The sequence below is a fragment of the Macrobrachium rosenbergii genome, chromosome 41 (assembly GCF_040412425.1).
Source record: "Macrobrachium rosenbergii isolate ZJJX-2024 chromosome 41, ASM4041242v1, whole genome shotgun sequence".
Classification (NCBI taxonomy): Eukaryota; Metazoa; Arthropoda; class Malacostraca; order Decapoda; family Palaemonidae; genus Macrobrachium; species Macrobrachium rosenbergii.
Window position 1 is genome coordinate 8,551,897 of NC_089781.1, and position 22,756 is coordinate 8,574,652.

The window sequence follows — 22,756 nt, forward strand, 5'->3', positions numbered from 1 at the left end:
TTCTCAATAACTCTTTCATTCTATTTGTTTTACACTTTCTTAGTCTTCCTCTCCGTCTTCCTAATGGTAATTTCGAATTATGCACTCTTTATACAAAATTATTCTCTTCCATTCCTTTCACGTGACCAAACCATTTCAAAACAGACTGGTCCATCGTTTCACTAGCACTTCTACCGCTTCTGTGTATCTCCCCATTTCTTTTGCATTCAACACCCACACTTCCTTTCATGAACAGGAGCTGGCTCAACCGCTTCCATTCTTTCACTATCTATAATAACATTCATTGTTCCAACTTCTTAGATTCCATTTACCCTCATCATATTACTCTCGCATACAGTTACTGTAAATTTTTACCTCTTGTAAACACTTTCAAACTTTTACTGGCTCCTGCAGTTTCTATTTACTATGCATATTCAGAACTGTATCATCCGCAAAAATCCCTCATTCTCCAATCGATTGACGCCTCATTTGCTTATCCCACAACTTTGCCCTATATATCTGATGTCTTTTCTCTGATTTCTTGCATCATCGTCAACTGTATGTTCCGTCCCCAAAACCCACCCGACCCCAGAGGGGTTAGCTACACAGGGTGTTAACCTTCCGGTTGAACAGCACTTCTTTTGGTACGAGGTTACTAGCCTCCATGTTCTAATTCACTCTGGTTGTGATACTACAGTCTACTAATCACCAGGCACATAATTCCCTGGTTCAGGACAAGGGCTTTTTTGCAAAACGAGCAGGGTGGGGGCTAGGGGGGCCGAACTCTGGTCACTTCCTGCGCACAGCTAGGACGGAATTACTGATCTAGAGTGTGTGCACGTACTGTATATCTACGCCTTTCCCACAGAGGGTTTGGCTCCACAAGATGTTAATTGAGGTTGTTAAACGCATGCCCTTTTCAGTCCTAACTGCGACACTGTTGATTAATATCCAAGCACTTAGTAAGAGACACTTATAAATGTCTTCTGGAATTAATTGCAGTAAATTTTAACAAGCACATCTGTATGATATAAATTCCTGAACTTTGAAACAAAACAGGTAAACGCATAAGTTTTTTTTGGCACTACAGTTTTGCAGTATAACTTGCTGGCCTATTTGAAACACACCTATATTATCAGCCAAGTTTACCAATTTGCTTCAAAACTTTTTCGTTAATTATTTCTTAGGACATGAACAAAATCTAACCCGTGTAATAACATCACGCTTCTCCCTCGAGTCGTGCGCAGAATAAGAACATCAATCTTATAAAATTTAAAATTCAGCGATTTATTACCTATTCATTATGTACTTATTTTCATCTTTAATTAATTTATTTACTTGTTTTGCAGGTGCTATACGTGATGGCACTGGCAGCTATACAGCCAGCATTTGCATCTTGGCTGGAACGGTTTACATCACTTTCATCTTGTACCTTTGCTTGCCTGCTGCTATAGCATACAATGAGAGAAAGGCCCAGAAAGAAAAAGATCAAGAGATTAACTAAGTATATACAGTAAAAAGACAATGAATGTCATGTCCTTATTATCCTTTCATTCAAAACTGGATCAGACTTTCCTGTTTTCTTCTCCTTTGGGCTATGTAAGTGTCTAAGACAGTTTCTTTCAGCATTTTGAATGGTACTGATCATTTCGTACTTCATTTTGAGATGCCAGATTTTTCAGTGGTTACCCTTTCGTTTTCCTCTTTCCCGAGACCCGAATATTTGGGAAGTCGACGACAAAGAAAATCTAGAGCTAAGAAATTAATTTTAACATGCAGTTGGAAAAGGCTTTTATAACTTACTTCAAAAAACAACACAAAGGGGCCGAATGACTATAAGTTGAGGAATCCACAAACATCACGACGGTTATCTGCGACAATTGTCTTAATAAATAAGACAGGATAAAACAAAATCATCAAATTCCAGTATTATTTTTCTAATTTTCATAATTCAGGAATGCAAAGGTTCGATTTACTGCATTCTTGAGGGGTATGATTTCAGCAAATCAAAAAAAAGCTGAGGCTCAAACTCCATTTCCCTGAGCACTTCGGCCACCTCTCTTCGCAGGTCGTCGAGGCTTGGTATACCATCATAGATCACTGTGTGAGCTTCAACACGATCCTTTAAGATACTACCAAAGTTTTCACACACATTAAGGTCAGGGGAGCTACCTGGAAATTCACTTGACAAGAAGAAATCGATACCACTGTTTCGAAGCAGCTCCTGTGTCTGAAGAGCCTTGAAACATGATGCCTTATCATACAAAAATGTGACTTCTTCAACGGATAACACATTTTCAGGATCTTGGAGGAGAGGAAATACTCCACCAGTAAGCACAGTTTCTCTGAAGTATTCGCCATTCCATGACTGTCTTTTTCTTTGATGATCCACATTAACCGTTTGGCTGTGAAACAGAAAAATTCCCAAACATTCATGAAATTTCAAAACTTGGCGATAGCGCACGTCATTGCTGATATCATCCAACTTTGCAGCCCAAATGATGTCATTTTTATTATTTGGCTTACTGACTGTGTAAATGAAGAATTCGTCTGATGCGGCAACATGGAGAAAGTCAGCTTCATCCCAACCTTTAAGAAATGAACCACAAAACCATGCACGGTCTTCTCTCTGTTGCTGAGTGATGTTGGGCTTGCTGATAGCATGAAATGGCTTGATACCAGATTTTTTCAACTCACAATATACAGCACTATAACTTCTCTTCTTTCCCCTTTTTGTTTCTAGTTCAAGTTCTTGGTCTACCCACTGCCTCAGCTATGACGTCTTTTGACTCCTGAGAAAGGACTTCAGGCCTTCCAAGATTCTCACTCTTTTCACGATGACAGTCATATGGATTTTTGTCCCAGTTTTTTTTAACAAGGGAGTCATCTCTTTTAATGTATTTAGCTATCCAGGAACGTGAAATGAAGGATGCGCCAGCATCCCTGGCCTCTCTGAAGGTTATAGCCCGGATTCGGTCAATCCATCTGATTTCCTCCGGGTCGTTAGCCATGGCTGTATCTAACTCTGTCGCTCAGTCTGCAAATACAAGAAATATAAAATGAAAAATAGCTTAATAGAAACTTAAAATAGTGTACTTGGAGATAGGCTATAGCAGAAAATTTCATAACTTTACATTTGTTCTATGGACGGGGAGGGTGGGCTTTAATTTTGAAACACATGGTATACATATATATATATATATATATATATATATATATATATATATATATATATATATATATATGTATTTATATAGGTAATGTGTGATAAATGAATCACGTGCTACAGATTATAATTATAATATATATATATATATATATATATATATATATATATATATATATATATATATATATATATATATATATATATATATATATATAGTTTTATATTTCCAAAATCCTGCATACCAAGAGATCTCTATGGTTGTTGGCTTCGATATTAAAAACAACTGGAGCCTGCCGAGGCTCACATCATGAGCGCAAAGACCAGTGGAGCCATTCCTTTCTCTCTCTCTCTCTAGAGATGAAGTTACTTGTTCTCACTCTTTTTCTTAACCCCAGCAAACGCTATTACCTCTATAAACGATGGTAGGGGAGTGAACTCGGTTCCAGTAATCGTGAGCCTGATTACTGAACCAATAAGCAATTCACCCGGTGGCCCACCACTAGTTCATGGGACTGTAAGGCCGTGTTTCGGTGAAGTATCAAACCTGAGCAGATTTTGAGCTCTGGACCATGCCTTGGAATAAGGGCGCACAGAATTTAGCACCAGTATTTAATTTGTGTAATCGGAGAAGAAGGAACAATAATACTCTCCTATTCTAAGTTTTCTTTACAATAATGAGAAGAAAATAAACTTCGATTATCTTTTGTGTACATTAGTCATTTGGATTCAAGGCGAGCCTCCTGAAAACACGTTAGGAATATAATTACCTGACAGCCAAAGAAAACCAGTCAAGAGTCGCACATGGAAACAATCTCCGCCTGTGTCTCTGTCTCTCTCTCTCTGGCTGTGCATAATTTTAGATTTAAAAAATATCGGTTTTAAAGAATCATGACAGTATGTTTTACAACATGATTACCCGAAACGAAAAATCGGTCGTAGAACATTTGAGAGACTTGTAAGTGGCGTAAAGAGAGAGAGAGAGAGAGAGAGAGAGAGAGAGAGAGAGAGAGAGAGAGAGAGAGAGAGAGAGAGAGAGATAAAAACTTTAGTAGTCACGTTAGCTGTCTTTGAAGACGAACCTGAATTTCAAACTGATATTAGGCAAGTGTGACGTACACAGCTCTCGTGAAAAGCTGCAAGTGTTAAAATCTAAGGTCTAAATCTACAAGGGTTTTGAAAAGGCGCCAACTTTTGGTTTATCACAGAATTTTAGAGTAATTCTTGTAATAAGGAATCCAAAGAACTCACTGTTGTTGAATTAAGCTGGTCCCGTGCAAGCACTGACCCTTGCTCCTTGAGCAGACCGTGTCCGGTATATTTTTAAACTTCACACAAAGGACAAAATGTGATGTGTTGTGGATCACAGTCCGAGAAAACAGAGACTTACTTTCTTAGTTCAGGTTGAGAAACCACAGAGAGCAAGAGAAATATCTTGTTGTGATGGATGAGTATTATGCTCAGAAATAATACGCTCATGGAACAGAGGTATCTGCGCAGAGTGACTGCTACTGAATCTCAGCGCAGCATTTGCTCTGGTAGCGCATACACTAACGGTAAAAGATTTTGAATTGACACTTGTTGTAAAACATGTGCTCATTATGAAAAAAAATTAAAATAAATTATATAACCTTTTAACGATGATATGATGGTCTACCTAATTTTTAATAATATTGAAGAAAACTAGGGGAGATGTATGGATAAGAAAAGACTTGAAGTGGATGAGGACAAAACAGAATACGTATTAAGGTAAAAATACCTAAAGAATATAGTGGGAATGGAATATCATAAATTAAAGAAATTAGTCTACATAAAAAGATATTTACATAAGCATATGCCAAAATTCTTGTGTTTATAACTATGTGATTCAAAGATAAGAGTACTGCAACTGCTTTCTTTAATAGTCTCCCAAAATATTTACTTATGAAGTCAAGAAGCTTCCATAAAAAATACCTAGTTAATAATAACTTGTTCCCTGCTTGACAGGGTTACTACCATCCTCATTCAGTTTCACTGGCTATATTTTATACTTAAAATTACAAGTATGAAATATGTTTTGACGTATATCCCGAGAATAACTAAGAAACCGGCCCCTAAAAAGTTGTTTGGGGAGCTGAAATGATTCTAAAACTCGGGGATTTAATCAATAAAAAATCCAGGTTATATATATATATATATATATATATATATATATATATATATATATATATATATATATATAAACAGTAATAGCCTAGAAGTTATTCAAGAAAACTGTAAAAGACAAATAAATAGATAAAAAATGCCCCGAAGAAGCTTCGGCGCAATCGAGCTTTCTGTACAGCGTATAAAGATGTATGAAACTTTTAGCTACGGCCCATGAAACTCTTAGCTGCGGCCCATGAAACTCAGCCACGGTCCGGTGGTGGCCTGTGATGTTGGTACCTATAGCGGTGTCAGAAGTACGATCATTGCTAAGTTTAACCTTAAATACAATAAAAACTACTGAGGCTAGGGGGCTGCAATTTGGTATGTTTAATGATTGGAAGGTGGATGATCAACATACCAATTTGCAGCCCACTAGTCTCAGTAGTTTTTAAGAGCTTGGGGGGGGACAGAAAAAGTGCGGACGGACAGACAAAGCCGTCACAATAGTTTTCTTTTACAGAAAACTAAAACTGGCTCTCATCACGGACCAAGTGAGGGCTTATAAAAGGGTCTCCCAAAATAAACGTGAAAATGATGATGAGCTTAGCCTACATTAACAAGGATATTCTATTTTTCTTTGCTTGGTAGATATTACCATAAGATTCTAAGTGCGAAAACACTTACATATTGCAGATGACAAACACAGATACTCTTTAAAACGAAGAGTGTGAGATGCGATGTCATTTTTATTTCTTTTTATCGATCGGCCACTGCTGTCTTGTCCCAGTAGGCCTAGGCGAAATATTACATAAAAACCTTTCTCATTTTATTTTTTGGGTGCAAGGAGCTTGCACGAGAATCTCGAAGATGAGATCCACAGAGAAAGAAAAGTACAGAAATACAGCATAAAATATGTGAGCTCAAAGTTCAGCTACATGTACATGTCATAAGAGGATAAAACTACTCAAATATAGCATGAAACGCAATGGCAACCTTGGCGAAGCTCCAAGCCAGCGGGTACGCACGCACGCACGCACGCACACGCACACACACACACACATACACACACACACACACACTCACTCAGTTGATTCCTCAGTAGTAGCAAGTCAGCCTCTTCTTGTGCACGTTTTATCTTACAACCTTATCTACTATGACAAATATCACGGCGCCGGACGTGTTGCCTTATACTTTTCGTTCGTTCAAGGAGGCAGAAAGGTTATGGATTACTGCCGTTTTTATGAAAGGTAGGTTGAGCAAGACACGTTCTTTAAATGATGTCATACTGAAATGATGATGAAACTGATACGCGTTTCTTTATGGATATGAACTGCTTAGACTAATATTTATCATGCAAACTACAGTTCCAAAGTGCAATCTGTGTTCACACCTGTTTGTACGCACATGTGCTTGCGTCTTTTGACAATTTGCACACACACACACACACACACACATATATATATATATATATATATATATATATATATATATATATATATATACACATATATACACACACACACACATATATATATATATATATATATATATATATATATATTATATATATACATACATACATACATACATACATACATACATACATACATACATACATACAATTGTATTATCGAAAAGAATCAAGGAAAAATAGAACAGTATTTCAATTTCGATCGCCTTCAGAAGAAAATAGTGTTTAAGGGTTATTTTCAGCATATCGTTACAGGAACAGTAGTCACCGACTTATCACATCTTGCAACCGACACCAAGGTGTGCATCTACTGTTGTACAGGTTAGTGTTTCTAACGTTATCATCTCATAACTGGGAGTAAACAGAAGTAATGGACCGTATACTGTTCGGCTCGTAAATACTTACGTCACCGCAATATTCGTGCTTTTAAAAGCTAATGTTGCAAATGCTTTGTATTTATGGCTTTTAGAACTTAACTTGTGCTATAGGCCGCCCCAAGTAAAGTGGCGATGGTCTAAATTTCTAACAAAATCGGTGACCACCACTCGTGAAGGTTACATGCAATGTATGGGACATATTTATTTGCCTAAGGACCTTTCTATTGGGTCGAATAAATTTCCTTGTTACAAATGGTTGAGTATGAAGTCAATTCTTTTCCTTGCCATGTCTCATCTTCCGAATAAACAAGAATCCTGGCATTGGCGGGAAGATGGCAATCCTAGGTCTATTCATCTTCGTTACTGACACCACCTTCTGTAGATGCCGAAGTATGTGCTCGCGTGACTGTACCTTTTAGGAGATGTCATTCTTATACTTAAAACATACTTTAGTAATCTAGGAACCCAGAGAACAAAGATTTTTAGGATTCATGAAATAGCACGGAAGTTGTGATCAACATAAAAGGTTCGCGAGCTGCAGACAGAATTAACTGTTGCATGTAAAGCGCTGAAAGAAGAGACGGATGCACTAGTTCAACAGCTCTTTTGTGCACCGTAAATTAATAGCAGGAACTGCAGAAGAATTAACATAGAAACTGGAAATTTATTTAAAAGAAGGGTGGTGACAAGACGCGACATTTAACAAAGTTAAAAAGTACATGCAGAAGAAAGTATGCATGCGATAACAGGCCAACAGAGATAATAACGGACCTTTTACAGAATGTAGCAGAAAAACAGCCTTGGCAACTAAGCATTGACACTCTTTTCTTAGGTAAAACCACAACGGGTTTTTGATAATAATTTAAAAATACCTTCAGATGTTTTTTAAATGAAGTGGAGAGCTACATTATAAGACGCTCAAAGATTCTTTGTCTATAGGCGGAAAGGAGTATATATACAAAATGCACAGACGGGCATGAGTTTCATCCCCAGCGTGTGTGTACACATTATCATCATAATTTGAGGGATGATTTGATCGAGACACACAAGCAGCTACGGGAGGGGATGAAAGATTTCATTTGCACTCTTGACCAGAAACGGGAACATGAAGAGCATGATTTGTCATTATCATCATCCATACTCATACAGGTGTCTGTCTGTCTATTTGACTCTTCCATTATCTATACGGGTGTGGGCTGACTCATTTGTGGAGTTATTCTAGAAATGTTTATGTTTGCCGTGATATACTGAGGTCGAGTCTTCTGGTCTACCTTTTTTACTCCCTAGTTTGTATCATGCTTCAATACATCCCAATTGTTTTAGAGCGCTTATTCAAGGATTCCATTTTCTTGTTAAAACCGACAAACTTATTTAGTTACATGTTGTATTTGTGGATAGCAAAGACGAGACCAACTTCTTAGTGGTGGCCAGATATCTCCCTTCAGTTGTATGATATCGGTTGTAAAAAAGTGGTGAAATCTTATCTGTTGTCCTTGAGAAGCAGCGCATTATTTCTCGTCATGCACTGGTGTGCGTCCTCATTTTCAAACTAACAACAGAAGAGATACGACGTCTTCACCTTTTCACGTTATTACGTTCGAGAAATGTAGGCTCCGGACACTGGAGGGTGTGGTAATGAAATTCATGGGGTCTCACAAAGCAGTTGCATTCACAGATTTCAGCTTTACACAAATATAAACGAATATAAAGGGACTGGCATATGTTTGATAAATAATACATCGCTAATGACCCTTTCATAAGACGCTTTAAACGACTCGAACAATCCGATGAAGTTTCATAAGACATTCGAGTGATAGATGACGAAAAGAAAGAAAGTGCGCAGACTAAGAATTAAGCACTCAACTTGAACGCTTTGAGTCGCTAAGTTCACCTGGGCGCTGAGGAGCAAAATACTTACAGAATCGTCTTTGTTGAGGTTAGTTTACGCAGGAGGTTACAGTAATGACAGCACTCACCTGGTAACTAAAGGGGCAACATGAAGTGAAGCAACAACCTTTGGTCAGGTTATTTGATGCTTGAAAGACAGAGGAATGACTGAATAAATCTAACTGGCCCTAATTGTGTTTCAAAATAACTTTAGTCTAGATCTGCCGGAGCTTCAAGTGTTATTTTCTTCTGGGCTTACAAAGAGTATTCAGCGAACCTTTGCATGATCTGGGGTAGTCATCATCAACAAGGATTTGAAGAAAATACCACGAAATGTACTGTAAGTATCTTTGATAAAACATATTACAAAATATAACCAAAACCTTTACTTTTGTAATTAATTTTATTCCTCAGGGTTTACTTACACTGTTACATTGCAGGTCTGTCAAATCTTCATAGACGATATCAACCAGTAAAACCCCCAGATGATATCACTAGTAAATCCAGTGTCAGCAATGAACATGGCACTCATATTTACACCAAAATAGATGACTTTAATACTTAAATGTTGCCATGAATCTTTATGTTTTACCATATTTCCGTTTCTTATATCAATGTCTTTATTAGACATTTATTAAAACGCTCATTTATTTCTAAGAAAGCAATTCCTGTTATTTGGGTACAAGAATTCAGGTGGTCAATAACATATTACTTACAGGAGTATATCTGAAACAAAAAAACCGCAATGCTCAAGTTCAAATTTGATTTCTTCTTTAACTAATTATTAGACTAAAATCTCGGAGTAATCCCTTGTCTCAAAATTGACTTTTCATGGCTGCCTGAACATTGCATTGGGAAAAAATCTATATGAAATAACTAACTCGATATACAGGGTGTTTCGAAATTAGAGGGCCCCCTCTACAGCATAAACTAAAACTGATATAGACAAAAACAAAAGTAATTCAAAACAGGTATTTATTTAAGTTTCTCTCTGAGTATTTAATATTTTGTGTGGCCTCCATCTGCCTGTACCACAGCCTGCATTCTTGAGGGGTATGATTTCAGCAAATCGCAAAAAAGCTGAGGCTCAAACTCCATTTCCCTGAGCACTTTGGTCACCTCTCTTCGCAGGTTGTCGAGGCTTGGTATACCATCATAGTTCACTGTGTGAGCTTCAACACGATCCTTTAAGATACTACCAATGTTTTCACACACATTAAGGTCAGGGGTGCTACCTGGAAATTCACTTGACGAGAAGAAATCGATACCACTGTTTCGAAGCAGCTCCTGTGTCTGAGGAACCTTGAAACATGGTGCCTTATCATGCAAAAATGTGACTTCTTCAACAGAAAACACATTTTCAGGATCTTTGAGGAAAGGAAATACTCCACCAGTAAGCACAGTTTCTCTGAAGCATTCGCCATTCCATGGCTGTCCTTTTTCTTTGATGATCCACATTCACTTTTTGGCTGTGAAACAGAGAAAAATTCCAAAACATTCAGGAAATTTCACAACTTGGCGATAGCGCACGTCTTTGCTGATATCATCCAACTTTGCAGCCCAAATGATGTCATTTTTATGATTTGGCTTACTGACTGTGTAAATGAAGAATTCATCTGATGCGGCAACATGGAGAAAGTCAGCTTCATCCCAATCTTTAAGAAATGAACCACAAAACCATGCATGGTCTTCTCTCTGTTGCTGAGTGATGTTGGGCTTGCTGATAACATGAAATGGCTTGATACCAGATTTTTTCAACTCACGATATACAGCACTGTAACTTCTCTTCTTTCCCCTTTTTGTTTCTAGTTCAAGCGCCAATTTACGTAAAGACTTTCTTGGTCTACCCACTGCCTCAGCTATGATGTCTTTTGACTCCTGAGAAAGGACTTCAGGCCTTCCAAGATTCTCACTCTTTTCGCGATGACAGTCATATGGATTTTTGTTCCAGTTTCTTTTAACAAAGGATTCATCTCTTTTAATGTATTTAGCTATACAGGAACGTGAAATGAAGGATGCGCCATGGCCATGGCTGTATGTAACTCCGTCACTCAGTCTGAAAATACAAGAAATGTAAAACGAAAAATAGCTTAACAGAAACTTAAAATAATGTAGTTGGAGACAGGCTATAGCAGAAAACTTCATAACTTTCCATTCGTTCTGTGGAGGGGGGGGCGGGACACTAATTTCGAAACACCCGGTAGATAAGAAAGTACAGTAATGGCTTTCATTTGAAAGGATGAAACGACTGTAATACTTTACAAATCTGTCTGCAGTTAGCGCTACACACACACGCACACGTACATATATATATATATATATATATATATATATATATATATATATATATATATATATATATATGTATATATACATATATACATATATGTATGTATATAATATATATATACATATATATATATATATATATATATATATATGTATATATACATATATGTATGTATATAATATATATATATATATATATATATATAATATATATAATATTGCTAACATTTATTCTGCATATATTGTCTTACTGAAGTACTGGAAATGGTAACGAAATTCCATCATCACTAACACCATTGAATTTTTTACAGGAATTACTGACCGTCGTACATCTACATAGCACGAAGCACGACCGTTTACAATTGCGCGAATTTCCTGGCTGAATCTCCTCAATGGAGTTAATCAGCCATGACGATTTAGAAAGTAGTGACCCCGAGAGGGACGTGGGCCTTGAGTATGGCAGTCAGGAGGATTCGGGAGACGGAGGCAGAGAGGGCATTGTAGAAGACATCAGAAAGAACGAGGATAATGTGGACAAAAATCTCCCAGGAGTCACCGACGCAGTTGTCCCGGACGGCGGTTGGGGGTGGCTTGTGGCCTTCGGGGCATTCATCATCACCGTGAGTAAAATAGATTGACAGATTAATAAAGAGAGAGAGAGAGAGAGAGAGAGAGAGAGAGAGAGAGAGAGAGAGAGAGAGAGAGATCTTCCTGATAACCTTATGAAATAAAGTATGAATTGATACAACGAATTAATACAACTATATCATATCAAGGAATGTGGACGAGTATAAGCTGTGCTTAAAGAGCGAATTCGAGAAATTTGTAAATTTGTAAGAAAGTAACAACGGCCATGATTTCGGCGTCTGACATAGTGGTTAGAGAACCGGTGATATGCTTTTTAAAACACGTTTATTATTAAAAGGTTCTAGATAAAATCAGGAAGATTTTCACAAATATAAAACAAAATAAACAAAACAACAAATATAAAATAGGAATGTGAATTATAACAGTAATATGTAGAGAACATTTCCAATTATCTGAATCAGTTCATAAAAATCCGCAATCATCAATATTACATCTCATCTCCTAAGGACACTTAACGTAAAGGGGAAAAACTGCCCCGGAAAACTATCCAGGTTCACGTTGAACGTTTTTACTGATCCCTTTTAATAATAATAATAATAATAATAATAATAATAATAATAATAATAATAATAATAATAATCCTGTTATGAAGCACTCAGGCTGCCGATAAACATCTTTATTTTTATACGTTAGTAATCTTAAATAAGATGCCACAACAACAATATTAACTAGATTTCATTAATTGTGTAGACCCATTTTTGAGATATCTTGCTAACACAGGCAAACACAAGTGAAACATCGCCTTTTGACGGAGGTAATACTGAAACTACCGGACAAACAGAGGTCCTGACCTACGTGAACACACTAAAACGTGACATTATGTTTGTTGGTACTTTAAACACAAATATAAACAAACACACATGTACACACACACACACACACACACACACACACACACACACACACACACACACACACATATATATATATATATATATATATATATATATATATATATATATATATATATATATATATATAATCTTCGAGAGGATAATAGACGAAAACGGGCAGAATTTATACCCAGTTTTACATTTATCCTGTGGTACATCGGCACATAAATCAAGCATAATTATGAGTGTATATATAAATATATATATAATGTATATATACAGCATATAATAAAAACATGATTATCATCAGTTTAGTTTTTTGTTGCTCAAAGAAAATTAATACCTATGTTATCTATTTATATATAGAATTAGGTTTTAATTTTACCTGGGCCATTAACCAACATATGATATTCATCAGATGACATTTTGCAACTAAGGCTAATGACGTAACAACCGATTTTCAGATTATTTGAAGGCATGGGCACTTAATAACTTTACTTAGCATGAGTTGCAAAACAAACCGAATATAAATTTCCTTCTTTCGGCAAACAACGAACGACAGATACTCGATAATTGTGTACGAATAGATTCATTGCAGTCCCATATTATCTAAGGCCTGCTCATTCGATTCTTCTCCTTTCAGATGCTCCTAAGTTCTCTGGGCCCTTGCTTTGGCATTCTGTTTTCCCGGTACTTGTTGGATCTTGGTGCTTCATCAGTCTTAACAGCCTGGATCTTCAACGTGCAGCTTTTCATCTGGCATTTGATGGGTCCGCTCGTGCGACCCCTGAGCGCAGAGTTCGGATGGCGTCCAGTGGGATTTCTCGGGGTCCTTTTGTGCTCCATGTCCATCATATTTTCGGCCTTCAGTCCCACTGCATCCTTTCTCTTTTTCTCCTTCTCGTTACTAAGTGGTAAGTGAATCCTTAGTTAAAACTGTATCAGAATTATGATAACAAATAGCTTCACTGACACGGCAAGTTAGAAGTGAAAGAGTACACGGGAGCAGCTTATTCCCAGTGGAATGAAAATGCAATATTAAAATATATCCATACAAAGCAGTTTGAAGGCGAATTGGTAAAGATTAAACAAACTCATAAGATTTTCGGAAACTTTTTTCTTCCTCAGTGAGAACTGAATGAATGCATAAAATGGTGCAGGCAGGATGGCTTACTGTTAAGCGTACCTCCCCTGTTCGATGAAAGCACTTCTCACGCAAGAATTTTAGTCTTTCGGTTGGTATCCGTTTCAGATAAATATAAATAATTTTCTCTGAAGACTTGCCCATTGTTGATTTTGTTCATTTAAATAAAGAACCAACTGTTCTGTGTTGATGCTTTTATGAATTAATCTACTGTTGTTGAGGTCAATGTCATGGTTATTATCCCTTTAGGGGACTATAATAGCAATTTGTTACAATAATGTCCATCTTTTCCAAAGCCTTATCAGGTTCTTCAACTTCATACATAGTAAAATCTTTAAAAATGATTTCTATGAGTTCGTGAAGGATGCCAACTGGAAGTCTCCATTTATAATGACCCACTGTGCTTCACTTCCATTCCAAACCAGATGACTTCCTGCTGCTGAAGATGACCCTTTAATGGCAGCCTTTTCATCAAAGGAGGCACAATTGCCGCCAATCACTGCCCACCATTTATAGTACTTGAACCATTCTTTTGATTTCATTCCAGTCTCTCTAAAGAAGGCACCAAGAGTTTCTGACAAGCTTGAGAGTTTATTTTATTTTCTACATCTACATCTTTTGAAGTATCTTAAGACACCATTCTCTACGTCATTGTCTCTATATATTTGCAAAATAAACATAAACTTGACTGTATTAGCGCTAAGGGTATTATGACTTAGGAGCTTTGATAATCAGCCATACACTGAATGACTCTAACGTTGCTAAAGATACTGGGCCATAGAGGTCGAGTGTTGAGGCTTATTGTCGGTTGTAATGAAGGCTACAGGTTAAGATTATGGAGGGGAAGTGGTACAAAAAATACTCTGAACAAATACTGACCCAGTCAAAACAAGCGAATAAATATTGGCTCAATCAAAACAAGCTTTTTTTCTTTCTTAAAAAATGATGAAGCAGGAGGTTGAAGCATCGCCAGCCCATTAAGAGGGCCTGACCTTTTAACCTTCCTTTCATTACTTCCACTATCAAGTCTTCCCATTTCCTGATACTTTTTTACTCCATTTTACTGGCGCTTGTTCCTTGTTCTCCCGATTCTACAACCTCAAACCTTCAACCCTTAGTATGGCTTTCCAGTACTTAGTCAATATTCTCATTCCTTGGTCCAGATCAAGTTGCAACACAAACTTCTATTGCTTGCCCCACACTGGGAAGTCCACAAAAATTTATTTGAGCCACGCGCCCATTTTTCCATACAGAAGAGGAAATTATTTTGCCGAGTTTTTTTCTGTCCTATGCTAGCAACGCTTCATAGGTCATTTAACGTTTTAACATTTGCAAGAGCTCCCAGAGGCTTATTCTATTTTCTTAACTAGTGGTCCTCATTACTTGGGTAAGAGTATTGGAGGGTAAACAAGCATTTATCTTGCACCCGCTTGACCCTAGCAGTGTTATGATAAAAGAGTTCTTCAAGAGGCACCGTTGAAATTATGTTCGCTGGAATATACTTCCAAATGACTATGAGTAGTGGCATATCCTTAAAAGCATAAACGTTGCAGAGGTAAACAGAAAAGTTTCAACTCGAAAAATCGTTGGTTTTGTTCCTCTAAGCCATTCTAGGTTTAATCAAGGTGGTGGTAAGCATCTGGCAGTACATCCTTCTGCAAAACAAGCTTCTCGGCTCAAACAACAAAACAGAGCTAATTCATAGTAAATTAGAAGCAAACAGCTTTATTCAAGACCACTTACGAGATCTTGACGAGTTTTCCCATTATTTTTGGAAATGGAATCTATAGCACTTTCTAGTGAAGTCAGTACATTTTACTGGTTTACTTTTTTAAATACTATTTTTCTGCTCAACAAAAAATTTACAAGTACAAACCTCCTTTATTCCAATGCTTTTTAAGGTTACCATAATAGTTATCTTTTAGCCTTATGATTTGGCAATGGGATTTTGAATTGTTCATATACATAGAATTCACATTGCATGTGTTGGTGGCTATGAAAATACTTGACCTCATTTATATTATTTGAAGTTAACAATAGCAGAAGAGTGCTGATGATGTTTTTAGAGTTACTAGACCTATCACGCGTGTTGTTCAACTTGTTGCCCAAAACTTGGATGATACCTATGGCACTTGAAAAAAATTTCATCTAAAGGTCTTAGAAAACTAAGTTGACTGACTGTTGGAAACATAAATATATAATTACCTTAAAAAATTTTACACAAACGCTAATTCATCCATACGTACTGTATAAATACTTACACATCAAACATGCATAACTACAATTACATAAAAAAAATGCTAAAAGTTGTGAAAAGACATACAAAACTATATCTTTTAGAAATCCCACTTTCTCAAAAACTTAGAAGCTCCATTTGTTACATTTGCAACATCCTTTTTGAAAACTCTGAAAAGGTGATTTCCATCTCCATTAAGACACCAAGATTTCAAAACTCCCCATGGCTGGGGTGCCCGACTAGCAAATGATGCATTATCACAGGAATTCAACAGTCATCAGAAAACATCTGGGGTTGCCAAGCCATCAAAAATCCATGGGTAAAATAAGAGTGCCTGATTTTCTCTGTTGCATATTACTTGGTAATTTCCAGCATTTCCTGGTTACTATCAACTAGACTTTCCCACGAGATCTGCCGAACCACCTTTAATATCTTACTTATGCTTGGTATAGTGAAACAACATTAGAGTATGGTTAGAAGTCCTGAACATTTTACAGTAATAAGAAGCTTGAGAACAAACTCACTTGACCGAAAACACCACTTCCTAGAAACTTTCAAGTACTTAATTTTATTTACTTGGTTGAGTTCTTCCATATTCGGGTGTCTTCTTTTCTTTGTTACTCTTACATGAAAAAGTTTAGCCTTCAACTTTTTCGAAAAATAACGAATAATTCAAAAGAGTGAAGTGTACGAAGACTCGATGTGTACAAAACTTCTTGCAAGTTTCTCCCGGAAGGGACAGAATGTAAAGATGAGTTCCTCCTGAGAGTATCAAAATTTATGATGACCTCCGTTCTACAACCACCAAAGGTCACTTAACTATCACTGAACATCAAAATAATATATCTAATCGGCCATCTAGAGTCTCATCATGCCGACCACACATGAATAAAATTAATACAAATTAAGTGGATAATTTCTGAAAATATAAACTAGATAATCTTAACGTTCTTAATACTAAACTCAAAGAATGTTTGAATATACGATTTGTAATGACTGTTGTTTTTGAAAATTAAAGCAAAAGATTTTGATATCAAGAGAAGTATGCTTTGTTACTATTTTCTTATATCTACAGGTGTTGGAGGGGGCCTCGTTGTTAGTATGTGCTATATCATCGTTCCTCTGTATTTTAATCGTCGAAGAGGAAAGGCAAATGCTATCATGATGACAGGCTTATGCATGGGACAGATTCTAGGAGCACCTTTCGTGAGGTACCTTCAAGACCATCAGGGATTCTTGGGCTCAACACTGATTTTTGGAGCTATCATGCTGAACGGATGTGTAGGGGTAGCTTTTTTCCACCCAGTAGACTGGCATACGCAAAAAACTAAGGCAGATGGAGACCAATCCCTTCCCGAGGATGGGCTCAGCCCGTTGATGTCGGCGAAAAGAAATAAGATAGAGAATGGAAATAACATGTCCAAGTATCTTGTAGAAAATGCCTTTTCTGAACAACCCTGTGATAAGCCTGTTTATGACAAGGCTCTTTGCAATTCTATAGATGCTAATGGACCTGTTAAAAAGGAAATGCATTCACTGGATTCTCATCCATCAGAAGATGTGACACTACAAGTAAAAACGGTAACAATGGTGAATGCTGGTGGGGAAAAGTCAAGAGATGTCCCAGTCAAAATGAAAATATCGGTACCTCTGAAAATTCTGAGGATTGTAGGACGTGTGGCATATTCTACAGTCAGTGACTTGAAGATCCTTCAAAACAGACGTGCCTTGATTATTGCTTTTGGTAACATGCTCTGCATGAATGCTTACTTCAACTTCGTCATGATGGTACCGTTTGCAATGCAAGCGGCAAATTTCACTTTGCAAGACTCAGCCTGGTGTATAACTGTGATGGGCATATTCAACCTCTTGTCAAGAATAGTAATCTCTGTTGTGTCAGACTGGCCTAGCTTCAGCATGAGATTCTGTTGCATGACTGGTTACGTTATTCTTGCCATTGTTATATTCGGTAAGCTAAAAAGTGCCAGCAGACCTAGAAAGATAGTAAAACTACTGGCCTTCTGCGTTATTGATAATCTTATATCATGGTAAAAAATATATTACATGATAAAGAATTCAAAGAGCCTTCTCAGTACTCTTAGTCTTTGATCAACAATGACACAAATGCAGAATATACAGACTCCTAACGATAATCATGTATATATGTTGAAACAAAAATATCTTCCATAGTTATCCTTTTTGCTGTTTGCAACTAATCGAATTTTCATGACAGCCTTCCCTCTGCTGAAGGAGGTCACGTGGCTTGTATTCCTGATGGGTGTCTTTGGCTGCGGGGCAGCAGCTACGATCAGCCTCCTCCACTTGGTGATGATCCAGTACATGGGTGTCGACAACCTAGCACCCATTTTCGGCTCGACCTGTCTTCTTATTGGATTCGGTTTCCCTACCTTTGGTCCACTCATAGGTATGGAGTGCCACTGTATCTTCCCTTCAATTAGACAGCTTTTTCATCTACCAAAAATGAGTAGAAACAAATTGTCATTACAATCGTTTGCCATTGTTTATTATGTTTACTTCTTTTGGGGATATCAAACAAGATGCTAATTTGAGTATATTCTCTCTTTTTTCGCCAATACCTTATTTGTTTTTTGAGAAATGCTTTCCACTTCCAGGTAGTCTCGATTTTCAGAAATTTCATTAGCATTATCATAACAGGAAATTTACTGATGATAACACGGATAATAATGCAATATTAATTGATAAGGAGATTTCAGGATAATCGATTCAGGTTTTAAAACCTGGTAAATAATCAGCACGATTTAGGAAAGCGAATTTAGTTCCATATTCCATCAAATAATAATCATAGTAATAATCCATTGCTTTATATAAATGCATCTGTGTGTATAATTTTTATGCATTACCACGTGCTTGTCTGTGTGAGTTTTTAATAAATGTTGGCATTATATAAAACTTCATTCAAATATGAATTGTTATGACGGTGCTGAATGGCCTACCTGGCCCAGCGCATGGTCATATAACCAAAATTTCATAAATGTATTCGTTATATTATATTGCATCTTTTGTTTCAGGTTTCATACGAGACTGGAGTGGAAGCTACAAAGCAAGCATGTGGGTCCTCTCTGCTATGACTATGATTTCTTTTGTGCTTTGGCTTTTCATGCCAGCTGCTGTGTTATCCGATGCTAAGAGAATGAATAAGAAGAACTTGAGTCTCTAAAGTTACATCATTCCTAAGGAGCAACTTAAAACAGTTTTGTAACTTTTCGAATAAAACACTGAGAGGAACTGTGTATATCAACCATACATAATGAAGGGCATTTTAGGAATATTGTTGATAATTTTGATTCAAACGATTACCAGACAACATGAAGTGGCTCCTATCTCATTAGACGCAGAGATGACATCTACGCTAATAATAATGACATTAATGATCATCAATAATAATATCCTTTATAAGCTCAAATTCCTTTTGTGTCAACCTGTGTCACTGCGAGACCAGAAAAACGAATTTTGATGAAATTCGGTATAATTATTCTATAACTAACGCCCTCAAGATGATGAACTGAGTGGATAATGCTTAATATTTGGCGTAAATTCAGTGACAAGAGATTTTTGAATCTTCACCAATGTCACCCAAAATTTAATCATCGTCTCAAGGGGCTACCCAATCCTGCTTTTTCGTTCGTTAGTTGTCGCTTAATCATGCTGTCAGACTATAAAAAAGGGATAAATAAACACATTCTCCTCGGTTTATTACACAAATTTTTCTCACGAACTGAGCACGTTTAAGCGGGAGGGTCTTTACCGAAGAGTCGGGCTGATTGGAGGAGTCCACATGTGCAACAATGCTCGATGGAGCCATCCACTCATACATTCATTGCAATAAATATAAGTTTTTGGTTTGGCTTGTCTATCTTTTTTTTTTAAGCATCTTCCATTCTTTGAGACCTATTTCATTTCCTGAAGGAGCCTTTCAGCTCAGGCTTCGCATACTGGAATTGGAACTCGATTATAAATTTAGGCCAAAGGCCAAGCGCTGGATGACCTACGAGATCATTGAGCGCTGAAAGGGAAATTGAAAGTCAAGGAGGCTTTAAAGTTGTAACCGGAGGAAAACCTCGCAGTTGCATTATGAAACAATTGCTACGAGAGGGTGGAGAGCAAGATGGAAGAAGGAGAATAAGAACGGAGGTACAGTATAAGGAATGGAAGGGGTTGCAGCTAGGGGCAGAAGGGACTCTGCTAAGAACCTTAAGTAATGACTACAGTTCACCGCGTGAGGTGCACTGACAGCACTACACCCAACGGAAGCCTTTGCATACTGCTTTCATTATCTGTAAACATCTTTCATTCTTTGCATACTCCTTTCTTTCTTTATCAGTTTCCTGTCCTTTGTAAGACTTAAAATTTTTCTTTTTATAATCGAGCTTCCGTTCTCTGCAGACCTGGTAATATCCTTTCCGACTTCTTTCATTCTATGCAAACATTTTTTATTCTTTAAACATATTTAATTTTTGTAAATTTCTCCCACGCTTTAATTATGAACCTCATTCGTAAATCTGAACATAAAACCAGCAATATCAACCCTTTCAGGAGACTTTTGATATATGGCCAAGGAAACTGTTTTTCAAGATCCCACGCACGTGATCTGGCTGAACCGTAGCTCTTTACGGGGCTTGGCAGTGCCATCACAAGGTCACATGAAGGTATCCTGCACTAGAGTGTATACAATGTTAAAGGTGATTAATGGCTAAATATGTTGTCATTACTGTTGTTAAATAAGGATTACAAAGGATTAACTTACAGGTAGTATCCAAGAATACCGATGAGAAAAAAATAGTAACAATCATGCCACTGGGCATAAATTTTGTAGAAATATACAAATAAATGAAAAATATATCAATAAATAATAATCAAATAAATATAATAAATACAGCAAATGCGCACATCAAACCCCCTTCACAAACCCTTATTTCGGAAACCACTCTTCAAGTAAATACCCAAAAATGGAGTGGTTGAAGGCTGTTTAACGCGACCTTGTTAGCGTCAGTATCGGTTGTGTAAATATCTCCGTACGTCATCCAATTTCTTCTAATTTATTTATTTCAGTTGTGATTTTGCATTTGTCGCCTACGAGATGTGGGCGAAAATCATCCGGGAAGTCATGAACATGCATTGCTAATCACTTCAGGAGAAAGCTGTGTCCACATTTTACAATACTTAAAAGATTATGAAACTCGCATGCATGATTTCACTCTGGTTTGCTTCTGCTGCGAAGGTATAAACTTCTTGACTTTCGTGTCTGCTTGACATGAGTGTGAGTCTGAGGGTTTGTTTGCAGTGCTACATATCGCTGGAGTGAGAATAACTTAGGAGGTGAAACTTACTTTCAATCTTAAAAAGATCGGTTTCCTCTGTGAAATTTTACCTTTATATGCAGTGTTACATTAATGACAATGCGTTCATGTACTTATACAAAAGTCCAGAGATTACAGTAAAATTGTGACTGGTGGCACCTCTTTTCAGGTTTTGCTTTGAAAATGGGAGATTCGAATGCTTAGAGACATAGGGATATATTTTAACTCGACAATGGAGGTATAACTGTAATTTGTTTCAAAGGATCTTTGTAGTGTGCTAGAAGATTTCTGGTATTTTCGTCCTTCACATTACTTTGACTGATTCACACTACCTATTTGAAACTCGGTGTGTGACAAAGGAGGTTTCCAGAATATATGACCTTAAGTCAGAAAAATAATTTACACCTGAAATCTCTTCAGAGGACAGCTGTAGCCTATATGCGCTTGTCTGTAAAACCCAATACTAAAAAGAAATTTCAGTGAGCACGACTATCGTACGCTAAGTGATACATAAATCTGGGTCCAAATACCAGTCAACTGAATTCATGATACCAGTTGCTCTGACTTCAAGTATCACCGTGAGAAGTGCAACTGGTAGTTATAGAGCTTATCTTCAATTTAGACAAATCGACTCACCGTTTACAATTTTCATGCAGTGTTGGCCTTATATTAACGTGGTCTTCTGTCTGCACGAATAAATGAAATATTTAAGACTGATAGTTTATTTCAATAAAGGTGTATATATATCACTATAAAAGTTTATACATATGTATATGTATGTATGTATATATATATATATATATATATATATATATATATATATATATATATATATAAAAGAGAGAGAGAGAGAGAGAGAGAGAGAGAGAGAGAGAGAGAGAGAGAGAGAGAGAGAGAGAGAGAAGGTTTGGCAAACAACAAAAACTCATCCTGAGCGACGATACAGGAATACAGAAAAAGGCAAAACTAGCCTACAACTGCCGGGAGAATTCATACTCGTGCTAGTTCCAAGCCAAGCCTGGATAAAAGGGGAGGGATTATCTCTTCCTTGCAAAATCTCGCCATTACAGAGACTTGCCACATACATATAAACGGATGGTACGCTGCACATACATCGTAATATGCCTCCTTGACGCACTCTCGTGTTTCCAGGAATGATCTAAAGGAAGCTTTCCCAGATCTGTTGCCTCCACCCAAGGGCAATACAAGGCCTTGCCTCTACCGAATGTCTAGTCTCCATAGGGCACGGCATGCAAGAAC

At 37.1% G+C, this 22,756-nt stretch overlaps 2 protein-coding genes and 1 long non-coding RNA gene across 6 annotated transcripts in view; 2 read left to right on the forward strand and 1 right to left on the reverse strand.

The window, feature by feature from the left end:
• LOC136826608 (monocarboxylate transporter 12-B-like) overlaps positions 1–1,508 on the forward strand; it is a 3,828-nt gene extending 2,320 nt beyond the window's left edge. The window contains exon 3 of the mRNA XM_067083846.1: positions 1,329–1,508. Coding sequence (XP_066939947.1) covers positions 1,329–1,483 — 155 coding nt within the window. The 3' untranslated portion in view covers positions 1,484–1,508. The remainder of the gene's footprint in view (positions 1–1,328) is intronic.
• The window catches only part of LOC136826620 (uncharacterized), a 356,833-nt gene that overhangs the window by 40,562 nt on the left and 293,515 nt on the right, over positions 1–22,756 (reverse strand). The gene's annotated exons all lie outside the window — the stretch shown is intronic.
• On the forward strand, positions 6,317–19,424 carry LOC136826609 (monocarboxylate transporter 9-like). Of its 4 annotated transcripts, none has more exons than XM_067083849.1 (7): positions 6,370–6,519; positions 6,986–7,064; positions 11,608–11,916; positions 13,421–13,691; positions 17,233–18,126; positions 18,391–18,582; positions 19,208–19,424. In XM_067083849.1, exons 3-7 carry the CDS (start codon positions 11,689–11,691, stop codon positions 19,354–19,356), a joined length of 1,734 nt encoding a protein of 577 aa, XP_066939950.1. In that variant the 5' UTR covers positions 6,370–6,519; positions 6,986–7,064; positions 11,608–11,688; the 3' UTR covers positions 19,357–19,424. The 4 variants fall into 4 exon arrangements, with proteins under 4 accessions (XP_066939949.1, XP_066939950.1, XP_066939951.1 ...); XM_067083850.1 differs by having other exon boundaries at positions 6,428–6,519; positions 6,999–7,064; XM_067083848.1 differs by lacking the exon at positions 6,986–7,064 and having other exon boundaries at positions 6,317–6,519.

Excerpts from the sequence above, each read along its gene's own strand:
- LOC136826609 (XM_067083848.1), top strand. The coding sequence starts at position 11,689 with ATGGAGTTAATCAGCCATGACGATTTAGAAAGTAGTGACCCCGAGAGG. Across the intron at positions 11,917-13,420 it reads TCGGGGCATTCATCATCACC|ATGCTCCTAAGTTCTCTGGG; the intron begins GTGAGTAAAATA and ends TTCTCCTTTCAG. Across the intron at positions 18,127-18,390 it reads TCTTGCCATTGTTATATTCG|CCTTCCCTCTGCTGAAGGAG; the intron begins GTAAGCTAAAAA and ends TTTTCATGACAG.